General features: G+C 36.4%; 1 protein-coding gene across 1 annotated transcript in view; it reads left to right on the forward strand.

Annotated features, from left to right (window-relative positions):
• ARMC3 (armadillo repeat containing 3) overlaps window positions 1-14,577 on the forward strand; it is a 138,620-nt gene that overhangs the window by 21,307 nt on the left and 102,736 nt on the right. The window contains exons 3-4 of the mRNA XM_064285195.1: window positions 1,409-1,504; window positions 3,038-3,194. Coding sequence (XP_064141265.1) covers window positions 1,409-1,504; window positions 3,038-3,194 — 253 coding nt within the window. The remainder of the gene's footprint in view (window positions 1-1,408; window positions 1,505-3,037; window positions 3,195-14,577) is intronic.

The following is a 14,577-nucleotide window of genomic DNA, read 5'->3' on the forward strand; positions in this document are numbered from 1 at the left end:
TTTACAAAGCATGATGTCCTTCTCCAGGGACTGATTCCTCCTGATAACATGTCCAAAGTATGAGACGTAGGCTTGCCATCTTTGCTTCTAAGGAACATTCTGGTTGTACTTCTTCCAAGACAACATTGTTCGTTCTTTTTTTCTTTTTGCCAAAAGAATGAATAATTCCTGGCCTGATAAACACATTGTAACAGAAATAACAAAAGCCTATTATTAGCACTTATTGGCACCTTAGCGGAGCCCTGGTGGAGCAATGGTTAAGTGCTCGACTGCTGACCAAAAGGTCAGAGGTCAAATTCACCAGAGCCTCTGAGGGAGAAAAGACCTGGTGATCTGCTCCTATAAAGATTACAGCCTAGGAAACTCTATGGGGAAGTTCGGCTCTGTCACATGGGGTTGCTATGAGTCCGAAATTAACTCTTGGCATACAACAACATTGGCCTCTTCAAAATGACTTGCCTGTCATGATCTATCCATTTTCCCTGAGTTCAGTTTTATGATTTTGTATTCTTTTAGACCTGTGCTGTCTAATACAGTAGTCACTAGCTAAACGTAGCTATTTAAATTATAAAGTTAAGTAAAAATGTCAGCTCCTCTGTTGCATTAGTAACATTTCAAGCGCTCAAAAGCAACATGTAGCTTGTGTTTGCATATTGGACAGAGCAGATTACAGAATGTTTTTATCCTTACAGGAAATTCTATTGGACAGTCCTATTCTAAAAGCCAAAACTGAGCCCATTGCTGTCAAGTTGATCTCAACTCATTGTGGCCCTATAGGACAGAGTAGAACTGCCCCCATAGGGTTTACAAGGCTGTAGTCTCTACGAAAGCAGGCTGCCACATCTTTTGTCCCATGGAGCGGCCAGGGGATTCGAACTGCCAGCTTTTCAGTTAGTAGCCGAGCACATAAGCACTGTGCCACCAGGGCTTCTAGCAGTGTTCTAGATAGCGCTGTTCTAGACAGTCTTATTTCCTTAACAGAGATGGGAAAATATCTCTGTAAGTCTATGGCCTCTCTGAACGATTAGACTTACTAGTCAAAGCTGGGCCAAAATGCTCCCCCTTTCTTTCATTCTTTTTTAAATAAGTTTGGTTAATCATTTATTTTGTACAGAGCATGAATTATAACTTCACAACAAGCTTGTTGGTGACTGTGACTTCCTCGTGAGAAAGCAGATGGGATACATAATTACAGCACAGTATTATTTATTTAGTCATGTGGCATTCTGTTATAGCTATCATTTTATTCTCAGTGCTTTTTTAAATAAAAAATTACTATAATGCTGTAGGCTCTGTAGGAGAAACAAATGTCATGCCAAGTTTCTCCATTCTCTGCCAAACATTGGTTTTTCTCCTCCTTTAACGGCTCTTTATGGTGTAATTCTCAGTTTTAACTCTCCCCCTTAAGCTTTTTGTGCCCCAGATCACTGTTTTCATAGTAATGACAGAAAAGGATGGCATGAAATGCTCCGGTGTTCTTAAACCATTGAAGAAAGATCATGTGGTATTTACTGTAGTTTTTGTTTAAATGTATTTTAATGTACTCTACTCATTTAAGAATTGTAATCATTCTATGGAGATCATGACATATCCATGTCAATTAACAAAATAAATCAGGTAGATCAGTGCAGAAAGTAGGGTAGGGGTGGAGAGTGCTAGAGCTACTTTAAATAGATTGTTTCCTTATACAGAGCAATCTTTCCCTCCATCCTTTATGTAAGGCTAAGTTTCAAGTGCTTTTATAATTGAAATCATAGTAAATTGTTCTTATAGGAAGGGCCAACACAAAGAACCAGCTTTGAAATTAGAGATTTTTTCTTTAATATTGGCAGAACTCCCTCCTCCACCAATCTCTGGAAATGGAAAAAAAAAAAAAAAAAATGGAAGAATAGTGTAATAATTTGTTTTCTCCTTTACTTAAGAAAGCTTCCAGGGCTGTGGGCTTTATTTGTAATTCAGCTACACGTGAATTCCCAAGGCCTCACAGCAGGACCCACACCTTCTCCCTCAGAGTCCTACCTCTTCTTTATGCTATATTACCACTTCCCCCAATCCAGATTCTGTCCAGTTTTGCATTTTGTTATGTGCAGTTTTGTACTGCATTTTAGGTGTTTCTAATATATAATTCCAGTCTTCCCAGAAAGAGTCTAGTGTTTGGAAAAAAACAAAAAACCCATTGCTGCTGAGTTGATCCTGACTCATAGTGACCCTATAGGATAGAGTAGAACCACCTCACAGAATTTCTAAGGAGTGACTGGTGGATTTGAACTGCCAACCTTTTGGTTAGCAGCTGAAAGCTTAACCACTGTGCCACCAGGGCTCCAGTAATGTACAAGTATTCTTGTATATTGACTAAGAATTATAATAATGTATGTTATTTAATGGGCATCTGCTATGGGCCAGACAATGTGCTAAGTGCTTTACATACGTGGTCTCTAATCCTCTCTCCTTGATCCTTTGAGACAGGTATTATTAGACGCATTGTAAAGATGAGAAACTAAAATTCTAGGAGCTTAAAAAACATGTTCGATTCTACATGGCTAAGTTGAGAGACTAGATCTGTCAGATTTCACAACTTATACCAACCCTACATACAACAGAATGGAACACTGCCTGGTCGTGCACCATCCTCACAATTGTTGTTATGCTTGAGTCTATTGTTGCAGCCACTGTGTCAATCCATCTCGTTGAAGGTCTTCCTCTTTTTCTCTGACTCTCTACTTTACAAAGGACAATGTCATTCTCCAGGGACTGATTCCTCCTGATAACAAGTGCGAAGTATGAGAAGCAGACTTGTCATCTTTGCTTCTAAGGAACATTCTGTTGTACTTCTTCCAAGAATTCCAAGGACGCCAATGTTGAAAATTTTCTCTTGGGTTTTTTTTTTTGGGGGGTGGGGTGGGGTTGTGTGTGTGTGTGTGTTTTTGGTTTTAAAAAAAGCCTTACAGTGCTCTTAGTGGGCATTAACCATATCCTTTTTGAAAGATTATGTTCTCTTTAAGTTTCGAGACACCAATTTTTTATGTGATTTTTAAAGCTTATATGTGAACCTCACATTTTTCTCTTTGCATTTCAGTTTGATCCATTAACAATTGAAAGCAAAAAAGCAGCGACTGTGGTGTTAATGCTTAATTCTCCAGAAGAGGAAATTTTGGCTAAAGCATGTGAAGCCATTTATAGATTTGCTTTAAAAGGTTTGGATTTTTCAGCTAATCTATTTTATTAGTTTCTTTCTTTCTTTTTGTCTTACAGAAACATGTCATTATTTCTTACATTTGTGTCAGTTTCTGGGACCTGCTTGCTGGTTCTTTCTGTTTCATTAGTTTCTTAAAATATTTTACTACACAGTGGATACTTCTATCCCTAGTCTTCTTTCTCCCTAGTCTTTACTTCCTGTCAGATGAACTCCTTCAGACCACCAGAATACCATTTAATGCATTGCCCAAAAGTTAAGTATTTCTAGAAGTACTTAAATTAACCTTAAGGAATAATTTAGTCACTGGATAAGATAGTCTTTTCAAAGATTTTATTGTAGATTGAGAAAATGTAAACATCTTAGGAGTTAACTGAAAGTGCTTCCAATGGCCCAGCTGTAATAACTTGAGCAATCAAATAAAGTGACACTGGATTATAACTCACAGGAGAAGATAAATACTCATGAGTCCATCCTGATATCAATAAATGACTGAATAAATAAATGGGAAAGAAAAAACCAATCTCCCGTGCAGAAGAATTCCAAATAATTCATTACCTAGATGATCTACCCTCAAGGAGGTAGAATGTAACTCCCCACTCTTTTAAGTCTGTGCTGCACATAGTGACTTCTTGCCAAAGAGTACAACATAGAAATGGGGAAAAATGAATAACTTTACAGTAGAAAAACCTGACAAACACTACCTCAGCCAGGTGATCAACAGTAATAATCATATGCACTATTGATATGATGTGATGAAAATGGCACTTTATGTGTATTTTTCCCAAAGACCCATAACCAGAAATATAGAAATTCTAATTTAGGGGCTCCCCAAAACTGTAACAATCCTCAAAAACAAGAAAAGTCTGAAAACTGTCACGGCAAGAGGAGCCTCAGGAGACATGACAACTAAATGTAATGTGGAAACCTGGCTAGGATCCTGGGATAGAAAAAGGATGTTAGGTTAAAACTGAGGAAATCTGAATAAACTATGGGCTTCAGTTTTTTTTTTTTTCAGTAAATGGTAATATATCAATGTTGATTCATAAATTGTAATAAACGTAACCAATGTACCATACTAATGTACACTGTGAGTGGTAAGCGAAACTGGATGTGGGGTATATAGAAACTCTTTGTATTATCTTCCCAATTTTTTTTTGTAGAACTAAAACTGTTAAAAATAAAGTTTATTTAAAAATTGCAAATGTTACAAATCAGACTATACTGCAAGTTTTCTTCATAGAGGATTTACAAACATAGAAGAGTGTTATAGTTTAGTTCATGCTAAATGGTGATAAAATTAGACTTTTATTATACTGTATAACATTTTGAAAACCCTGGTGGTATAGTGGTGAAGTGCTACAGCTGCTTACCAAAAGGCCAGCAGTTCAAGTCCACCAGGTGCTCCTTGGAAACTCTATGCAGCAGCTCTACTCTGTCCTATACAGTTGCTATGAGTCGGAATTGACTCAATGGCAATGGGTTTCTATAACATTTTGATTGAGACTACTTTAAGAGATTATATATAAGCTTAGTGTAACTTGATGTTTTTAACAAAATATTTTAAATTAAGGTAGGAACAATTTGATTTTAAAGAAATGATACTTTGGATATTGTTTTGGGACTTGGATGAGAGAACAACACATCATTCAATTAACGAATATACATTATTCAACTTGCTGTGTCATTCTAGTCATCACTGGGAATCCATATAAAGACTACAGTGGTTCTGGAAGGTATGGTTGAGGAGCGGCTTTTGTGAAATCCTGTGTCAGATTCCAGGGAGACTTGGGATTGTGCATCTATGAGAGCATGAGCTCCAGTCAGCCTTAGAGATTCACCATATTCATGTCATCTGGCTGTCATATGTACCTAATAATGAATCATCTCTTTTTATATGATATGAGGTAAAGAAATAGGCATGTATTTGATATGAAATCAACACAAATTATTTAAGTCCAGTGCTTTATACCAGCAGCATTTTTCTGAAATATTTTTTAAGATTAATGATAGGACTTTGCCTCCTGGCCAAGGTAAGGTAAAGATTTACCCTCCTGCTTGAAAATTAAAAAAAAAAAAAAGGACAAAGTAACAGTTGGCAAGATCCTGGACATCAGGCAATGAAGTACAGTGAACACTGAGAGACAGGGAACAAAGGAAATAAGCCCTATGATTGCTCTAGCTTATTGACTTTAGAGAGTTTTTAGGCCATAGCACAAGAAGGGGAAACCTGTGCAAAGTCTGGTTTACTCCCTGAGTTAAGAAGATAGACCTGAGAGTCTAGGGAGACAAAGGTAGCTGGAAATTGCAGAATAGAGTAATAGGGAGGAGAGAGTTGCACAGAAAGAGAATTCAGGAGATCTGTAAAAGGTCCCATTCAAGTATTCAGCTGTGTGCTGATCAGCATGTAGAGAGAACCACTCAAGGTCTGGCAAAGAACCACCAAGAGGATTAGAGGTAATAGTGCCAGATGCTCACACAGGGGTGGGCGTAGTGCCTGTTCCCATTAACCATACTGAAAAACCTCAAGATACATGGGGCATTGGGTAGAATACACAGAGGGATCTTGCCTCAGTAGTGAGAAATAATTAGCCTTAGATTGAGCACTCTTGTGGTACTCCTAACAAATCTTAAAAGCAAAACCTGAGAGGATCTCTATTTCCAAGTAACTTAACTATGACCTGCAACAAATTTCAAAAATAAAAATATCTAGTGCTAAACTAGGTAAAATTCATGATGCCTGGTGCCTGGCATACAATAAAACATTACCAGCCATGAAAAGAAGCAGGAAAATACAAACCATAATGAGGAGATAAATCAATAAATCAAAACTGATATAGACCTGACACAGATGATAGAATTTGCAGACAAGAACATTAAACAGTTATTCAACCATATTCTATATGTTCAGAAACTACGTAAAGATATAGAAGAGATTTAAAAAAAAAAAAAAAGCCTGAATAACATTTCTAGAGACAAAAACTTCAGTGTTGGAGATGAAAAATACATGGGCACAGATTAACAGCATATTAGACACTGCAGAAAAAAAAAATTAATGAACTTGAAGGTATAGCAAGAGAAATAATCAAAAATGAAGTATAGCAAGGGAAGAGATTTTAAAAAAGATGAACAGAGCTTCAGTGAGCTATGGGAGAAATTAAAGTACCCCAACATATATGTAAGTGGAATCCCTGAAAAGAGGAGAAAGGGAAAAAAAAAACTATTTGAAGAAATAATAGCCATTTTTTCCCACATTTGAAGAAAACTATAAGCCCACAGATACAAGAAGCTTAATGAAATCCAACACAAGGAATATGAAGAAAATGACGCCAAAGCACATCATGATCAAATTGCTTGAAACCATTAAGAAGAATATTTTAAAGACAGCCCACGGGGGGGAAATGACCTGTTACTTTTAGAGGAACAAAGATGACAGCAGATTTATTCTCAGAAGTGATGCAAGTAAGAGGTCAGTGGAGCTACATCTTTAAAGTACTGAAAGGAAAAAAAAAAACTGTAAGCCTAAAATTTTATACCCAGCCAAAAATATCCTTCAAAAACAAAGTTAAAATAAAGACATTTTCAGGCACACGAAAGCTGAAAAGTTTATTACCAGCAGACACACACAACTAAAATGGTAAAGTCCTTCAGGCAGAAGGAAAAATGAAAACGATACCAGGCGGAAATATGGATCTACACAAAAGATTTAAGAGTACCAGAAATAGAAACTTAACATAAAAGATATTTTTTTATTATTTAAATTACTTTAGAAGAGAATTAATTAAAAAAAATCATGTGTGGTCTAAAACATATATATAAGTAATATGTATGCCAACAGCAATACCAAGATAGGAAGGGGGAAAATGGAAGTATATTATTGTAAAGTTTCTGTATTATATGTGATATGCCATCACTTGAATATAGACTCTGATAAGCTAATGGTTTATACTATAAACTCTAATACAAGCACTAAATAACAAAACAAGGAGTAATATAAGCCAGCAAAGGAAATAAAGTGAGTTATTCAAAAGAAGCCAGAAAAAGAAGAGGGAACAAAGAATAGATAGGACATATAAAAAACAAGTAGCAAGATGGTAGATGTAAGCCTAAACCTAAATCAGTAGTCAAATTAAGTGTTACTAGTTTAAATACCAGAAACACTGGTGGCATAGTGGTTAAGTGCAGCGGCTGCTAACCAAAGGGTCGCCAGGCACTCCGTGGAAATTCTGTGGGGCAGTTCTACTCTGTCCTATGGGGTTGTTATGAGTCAGAATTGACTCGACAGCACTGGGTTTTTTCTGGGAGTTTAAATGCCTCAATTAACAGGGAGAGGTTGTTATATTTGATGAAAAGCGATACCCAGCTATATGCTGCCTGTAAAGTATGCACTTCAAATATAAAGACACATATAACTTAAAAGAATGGAAAATGATATGCCATGCTAGCACTAACGAAAAGAAAACTGGAAAGGCTATACTAATATCAAAGTAGACGAAAGAGTAGTAACAGAGATAAAGAATTTTTTATAGTAGTAAGGCAGTTAAAAATCAAGAGGCCATGAAAATCCTAAACATTTATGTACCTAATAATAGAGTTTCAAAATACATGAAGCTAGAAATGCAAGGAGGAATAGACATTCACAATTATAGTTGGAGATTTCAATATCTCTTTCTTAATAAATGAAAGAACAAGTAGATAGGAAATTTATAAAGTGAAAGATTTGAACAGCAGTGTCAATGAAGTTACCCTAATTCATATTTAAAGAACACTCCAACAACAGGAGGGTACACATTCTTTTCAAGACCACATGGAACATTTACCAAAATGTACCATATTTGGGACCATAAAACAAGCCTTAAATTTAAAAGCATTCAAATCATACGAAATATGTTTTCAGACTACAGTGGAATCAAGTTAGAAATTAATAGTATAAAGAACTCTGGACAGGTATCAGATAGTTAGAAAATATCCCACTTCCAAATAATCCATGAGTCAAAAGGAAATTAAAAGAAAATTAGAAATTATGTTGAACTGAATGAAAATGAAAACACAATATATAAAAATTTGTAGGATACTAACAGAATGCTTAGACAGAAATTTATTGCACTAAATGCCTTTATCAGAATATAAGAAGGGTCTCAAATCAAAGACTTCAGCTTTGCATTAAAAAACTAGAAAAGGAAGAGCAAATTAAATCTACGGTTAGTAGTAATACAGATATAATAGATACATGGGCAGAAATCAATGAAATAGAAAACAAAAAGACAAAAGCAGTGAAATCCAAAGCTGCTTTTTTGAAAAGATCAGTAAGATTGATAAACCTCTAGCCAGACTGTTTAGAAAAAGAGAGGGAGGGAGGTGAGAAGGAGGAGGAGAGACACAGAACAAATCGTCAGGATCAGGAATGAGAGAGGGGACATCACTGCAGATCCTGCATAAATTAAAAGGATAAAATGATTATGAACAATGCTGATAAATTTGACAATTTAGATTGAGTTCACATATTTGTTGCAAGACACAGTCCCCCCAAAAAACAAAATAGATAGCCTGAATAGCTCTGTATCTGTGATGAGAATTGAAATCAAAGTCCAGATGGCTTTACTTGTGAATTTTACCAAAATTTAAGGAAGAACTAATACAAATTCTACATAAACTCTCCTGCAAATTGAAAAAATGGACTACTTTGCAATTCATTCTATGAACCCACCATTACCTTGATACCCAAAAATGACAAAGACATTACAAGAAAAGAAAGCTGTAGGTCAAGGTGCTTTATGAACATAGATTTAAAAAATTCTAAGGAAAAAAAAAAAAGCTAATTGAATCCAACAGTATGTAAAATCTAATACATCATGACCAAATAAGATTTATCCCTGACTTGCAAGTTTGCTTTAACACTTGAAACTCAGTCAAAGCATTTTATCATGTTGGTAGACAAAATAAGCCCACTGCTGTCAAGTCGATTCCAACTCATAGTGACCCTGAAGGTCAGAGTAGAACTGCTACATAGGGTTTCCAAGGCTGTAAATCTTTATGGAAATAGACTGCCACATCTTTCTCTCACGGAGCCACTGGGTGGGTTCGAAGTGCTGTCCTTTTGTTTAGCAGCCAAGCACTTAACCACTGCACCACCAGGTCTCCAGTAGGCAAAATAATGGCCCCCAGATATGATTATGTCCTAATCTCTGGAAACTATGAATATGTTATATTACATGGCAAGGGAGAATTAAGGTTTCAGATGCAATTAAGGTTGCTAATCAGCTGACCTTGAGACAGGGAAATTATTCTGGATTATCCAGGTGGGGTCAGTGTATCGCAAGGGTTCTTATAAGTGAATGACAGAGATGGCAGAGTCAGAATCAGGGGAGGAGATGTGATGATGGAAGTAAAGGTTGGAGTGATACAGTTACTGGCTTTAGATGGAAGAGGTCAAGAGCCAAGGAATGCTCACTGGAAAAGACCAGGAAATGGATTCTCCCCTAGAGCTTTCAGAGGGAACATGGCCTTGCCAGTCAGTACCTTGATTCTTGCCCATTGAGACCTGGTTTTGACTTCTGACCTCTAAAACCTTAATATCATAAATTTTTGGTGTTGTAAGCCACTGAGTTTGTGGTATGTGTTCTACCATCAATTGGAAACTAATACACCATTAAACTAAAAACTAGAAAAGAAAAACCGTATGATTATCTCAATAAATGCAGAAAACGCATTTGACAAAATCCAACATCCTGTCCTAATAAAGTATCTTAGCAAAGTAGGAATAGATACAAATTTCTTCCACCTGATAAAACGCATATATGAAAAACCTATAGGTAACATTATACTTAATGGTGGAAGACCGAATGCTTTCCTGGTAAGATGAGGAGCAAGAGAATACCCACTCTTACCACTTATATTCGACATTGTGTGGAAGGTTCTAGCCAGTACAATCAAGCAAGACAAAGCAATAAAGGCATCCAGATTAGAAAAGAAGTAGAACCGTATTTGATTTATAGAAGATGATATGATCTTCTATATAGAAAATCCTAGAACTAATAAATGAACAAGGTTGCAAGATACAAGATCAATATTAAAAAATCAACATTTCTAGCTTTCACTTAAAGCACAATAAAAATTATTAAAGAAAAAAAATCAACATTTCTACATACTAGCAATGAACAATCAGAAATTGACATTAAAAACAATACTTATAATAGTATCAAAAAGTAAAAAGATGTTAACAACCTGTACACTGAAAACTGTAAGATGTTACTAGAAGAAATTACAGAAGACCTAAATAAATGTTACTGTATACCATATTTTATGCAAATAACATGCCTTTTATGTTTGCTAACTGCACCTTCCCCTGCAAGATATTCTTATAAGCATGCTATTCTAATTTTTTTTTTCATAGCAACATGTAAAAAAAATTTGGCAAAGTGATGCTTACAGAAATACCTCCTGGAGGGAGGGCGTGATTGGCAAACAGACATAGAAGGCGTGTGTTATTTATATTAAAATATGGTGTACTATGTTTATGGAGTGTAAGACTAAATATTGTTAAGTGACAGTTCTCCCCAAATTATTCTATAGATTCAACACAATTCTTTCTAAAAACTCAACAGGTCTTTTGTAGAAAAGGACGAATTCTAAAATTCATATGGAAATGTAAAAAACCTGGTAAAGTAAAAAAAAAAAATTGAAAAAGAACAAAGTTGGAGGACTTATACTATTTGATTTCAAGATTATTATAAAGCTACAGTAATTGATACAATGGTATTGGCGCAAAGATAGACAAATGGAGAATCCAGAAATAGTCTCATGGACAACTTTTACAACAAAGGCAAAAAAGGCGGCTCATTGGACAAAAGAGAATCTTTTCAATAAGTGGTTCTGGAACAATGAGGTGATGTGAAAAAATAAGCTTTGATCCATACTTTGCACCATATGCAAAAATTAACTCATAATGGATAGTAGGTCTAATTGCAAAACAACACTGAAAAACTTCTAGAAGAAAACATAGGAGAAATCCTTTGTGACATTGGGTTAGGCCAAAGTTTCTTAGATATGACACTAAAGCATGATCAATAAAGAACAATTTGACAAATTGGACTTTGTCAAATTTTAAAACTTCTGTTCTTCAAAAGGCACTGTTAAAAAATAGAAATACAAGCCACAGACTGGGAGAAAATGTTTGCCAATCATATGTCTCATAAGGGACTTGCATCCAGACTATATAAAGAACTCTCAAAACTAAATGGTAAGAAAACAAATAACTCAATAAAAATATATATATGTATACATGCTAAATATTTGAACAGACACTTCACCAAGATATATGGATGGCAAAAAGCACATTTTGCTCAACATCACTAGTCATGAAGGAAATGCAAATTAAAATCACAGTGCAATACCACTGCACACCCTCTAGGATGACTATAATAAAAAAGATGGACAATAACAAATGTTGGTGAGTATGTGGAGAAATTGGAACCCTGGTGGGACCAGAAATTGGAACATTCTTGGGAATGTAAAATGATACAATCATTTTGGAAAAGTTTGGCAGTTTCTTTAAATGTTAAATGTACATCTGCCATATGATCCAGTCAAATTGTAGTACATCCCTATAACGGAACTGTACTCAGCAATGAAAAAGAATGAACTGCTGATACATGCTACTACATAGATGAACCTCAAAATAATTAGACTGAGTGAACAAAGACAAAAGCAAGGACATATTGTGTAATGTCATTGTGTAATGACAGATGCCGATCAGTGGTTTCCTGGGAACACAATAGGGGAGCAGCCAATGACGGTGGGAAGAATAACAGAGTGGCGAGAGAAAACTTTTGGTGTTGCTGGATGTGTTCATTATCTTGAGGGCAATAATAGTTTCACAGGTGTACACATATGTCAAAACTCAACAAATTGTAGTCTTTAAATATGTGCAGTTTATACCTCAATACAGCTGTTAAAAACAATAAAAAGAGATACAAAAGATGGTATTAACTTTGCCAGTCTTTTTTCTCTAGTCAAGAAATTAAAATGTGTATCATTTTAAAAATAATGTGATAAATATGTTTTAATGAAGATGTGATTATAATTATATTCTAAAAGTCCTAGTTTGCAAATTTAAAGACATAATTTAATTTTTACAACAATTAGAAATATAAAATTTGAATTCAACGGCAGTGGGTTTGGTTTTTGATTTTTGTCCTAGAATGTGTCTTAAATTTAAATTCATATGATAAAATATTTTTGTGTAAAATATTTATTTTTAGAACTCCAGTATAATGCAAATATTATGGAATGATTTGAGAAGGGTAGTTGTAATATTCAACAATGCTTATTTACAAGTATTATTAGGTGACAGGTTTGACCACTTAGATGCAGGGCCACTCTGTGGGCTCGAGAAACCTATAGTGTATATTTTGAAAACTGTGTTTTCAGAATATGAACTGATCACTTAAAATACAACATTACTTTTCTAATGAGAAAACTGAGGCATAAAGAGTTAAAGTGACTTTACTATAATTAATTTTGAAAGTGCAATCTATATTCGAATAGACCAATGAAACTGAAAAACTGAAATTTATCAGGATCTAAACATTATTCCAAACTTTGTAGAATGATATCCCTCTCATCAGAGTATGGATGAACTGCTTATAGTGTCAGGCTAGACTCTGGCCTTAACTGAACTTCTGGTCCTGGGGCTTCTTGGGACATCTAGAGTGTCCCCAGGTACTCTGGGCAGCTTGTACACCTCCTTGTTGGTTACAGGTGCATCTTGAATGACACAATAGGAGCTCTGACCTTATTGGGTGAAAAATGAGTATCGCCACCCTCATTACCTGCACTTTAACTTGAAGAGGGGCCTATACCTGTTAATTACTTTTTATAATTAATTAACTATGCAAGCAAGTATTATTGAATGTCTATTATATGGCCAGCACTGAGGATATATGAGAGAACAGGGCAAACACAATATCTGTCCTCATGGAAAGGAAATTATGTGGAGTAGGAAGATAAAACACAGGTGGTTTCTTAGTTATCTAGTGCTGCTATAACAGAAATACCACAAGTGGATGGCTTTAACAAACAGAAATTTATTATCTCACAGTTTAGGAGGCTAGAAGTGCGAATTCAGGGCATCAGCTCCATGGGAAGGCTTTCTCTTTGTCGGTTCTGGAGGAAGGTCCTTGTTATCAATCTTGACCTTGTCTAGGAGCGTCTCAGCACAGGGACCCTGGGTCCAAAGGATGTACTCTGCTCCACCACTACTTTCTTGGTGGTATGAGGTCCTTCTGTCTCTCTGCTTGCTTCTCTCTTTTATATCTCAAAAGAGATTGACTCAAGATACAATCTTATAGATTGAGTCCTGCCTCATTAACATAACTGCCTCTAATCCTAGTTCGTTAACATCATAGAGATTAGGATTTACATCACATAGGAAAATCATATCAGATGACAAAATGGTAGACAGTCACACAATACTGGGAATCATGGCCTAATATTTGGGGGGGACACAATTCAATCCATCACATTCCACTCTTTGGCCCCCAAAATTGATGTCCTTGACACATATAAAACACATTCACTCCATCATATCATAGCAAAAGTCTTAAATCAACTCCTAGTCCAAAATCCATAAATTCCTCTTCATCAGTGAAATTTAGAATACAACTTGTCTGCTTCCAGAGTACAGTGGTGGAACAGACACAAGATAGACATTTCCATTACAAATGGGAGAAATTGGAGGGAGAGAAAGGATAACAGGCACCAAGCAAGTCCGCAGAACACAACACATTAGCTCTCAAGGCTTGAAAATAATCCTCTGTTCTCTGAGACCATTTAGACAGTGGCCCAGCCCTTATTGGCTACACTCTCCAGATTCTAAGTGGAGGCCCCTCTTCCCTGGGCTTCAGCTCCACTGTCCAGACCCACTGAAATGGCAGCTCTGCTCCCTTAAATGTGGGCAGCCCCAATTCTCCTAGTCCATCTTAGTGGCGACTCCACCCTTTGAGACCCCAGAGGTTATGGCCCTACCCTTAAGACTGAGGCAGATCTGCTTTCCATGCTCCTCATCTCTTCAGCTTCTGCTTCCTGATTCCTTGGCATCTTGGCCCCTAATGCCTCACCACCCATGTCCACCCTGCTGGGGCAAGTATTCCAAAGCTCTTTAGCTCCACCAATAAGTGCCTTGAGGCACCCTACTCTGCCAGTAAATTTTGGCCAGAAGGCACTCAGCTGTCTTGCTCCAAAGGTTGGCAAGCCTAGCTCCACTGATAAGTGCTCAGAGGCAGCCCATTCTACCAAAGGTACTCCTGCCAAAGGTACTCAGCTCTCTGACTCCATGGGTGGGCTCCAGTGCTGTCTCATGCCGGTCTCCTGGTTCTGCTGCAGCT

This window comes from Loxodonta africana, chromosome 4, assembly GCF_030014295.1.
Source record: "Loxodonta africana isolate mLoxAfr1 chromosome 4, mLoxAfr1.hap2, whole genome shotgun sequence".
Taxonomy (NCBI): domain Eukaryota; kingdom Metazoa; phylum Chordata; class Mammalia; order Proboscidea; family Elephantidae; genus Loxodonta; species Loxodonta africana.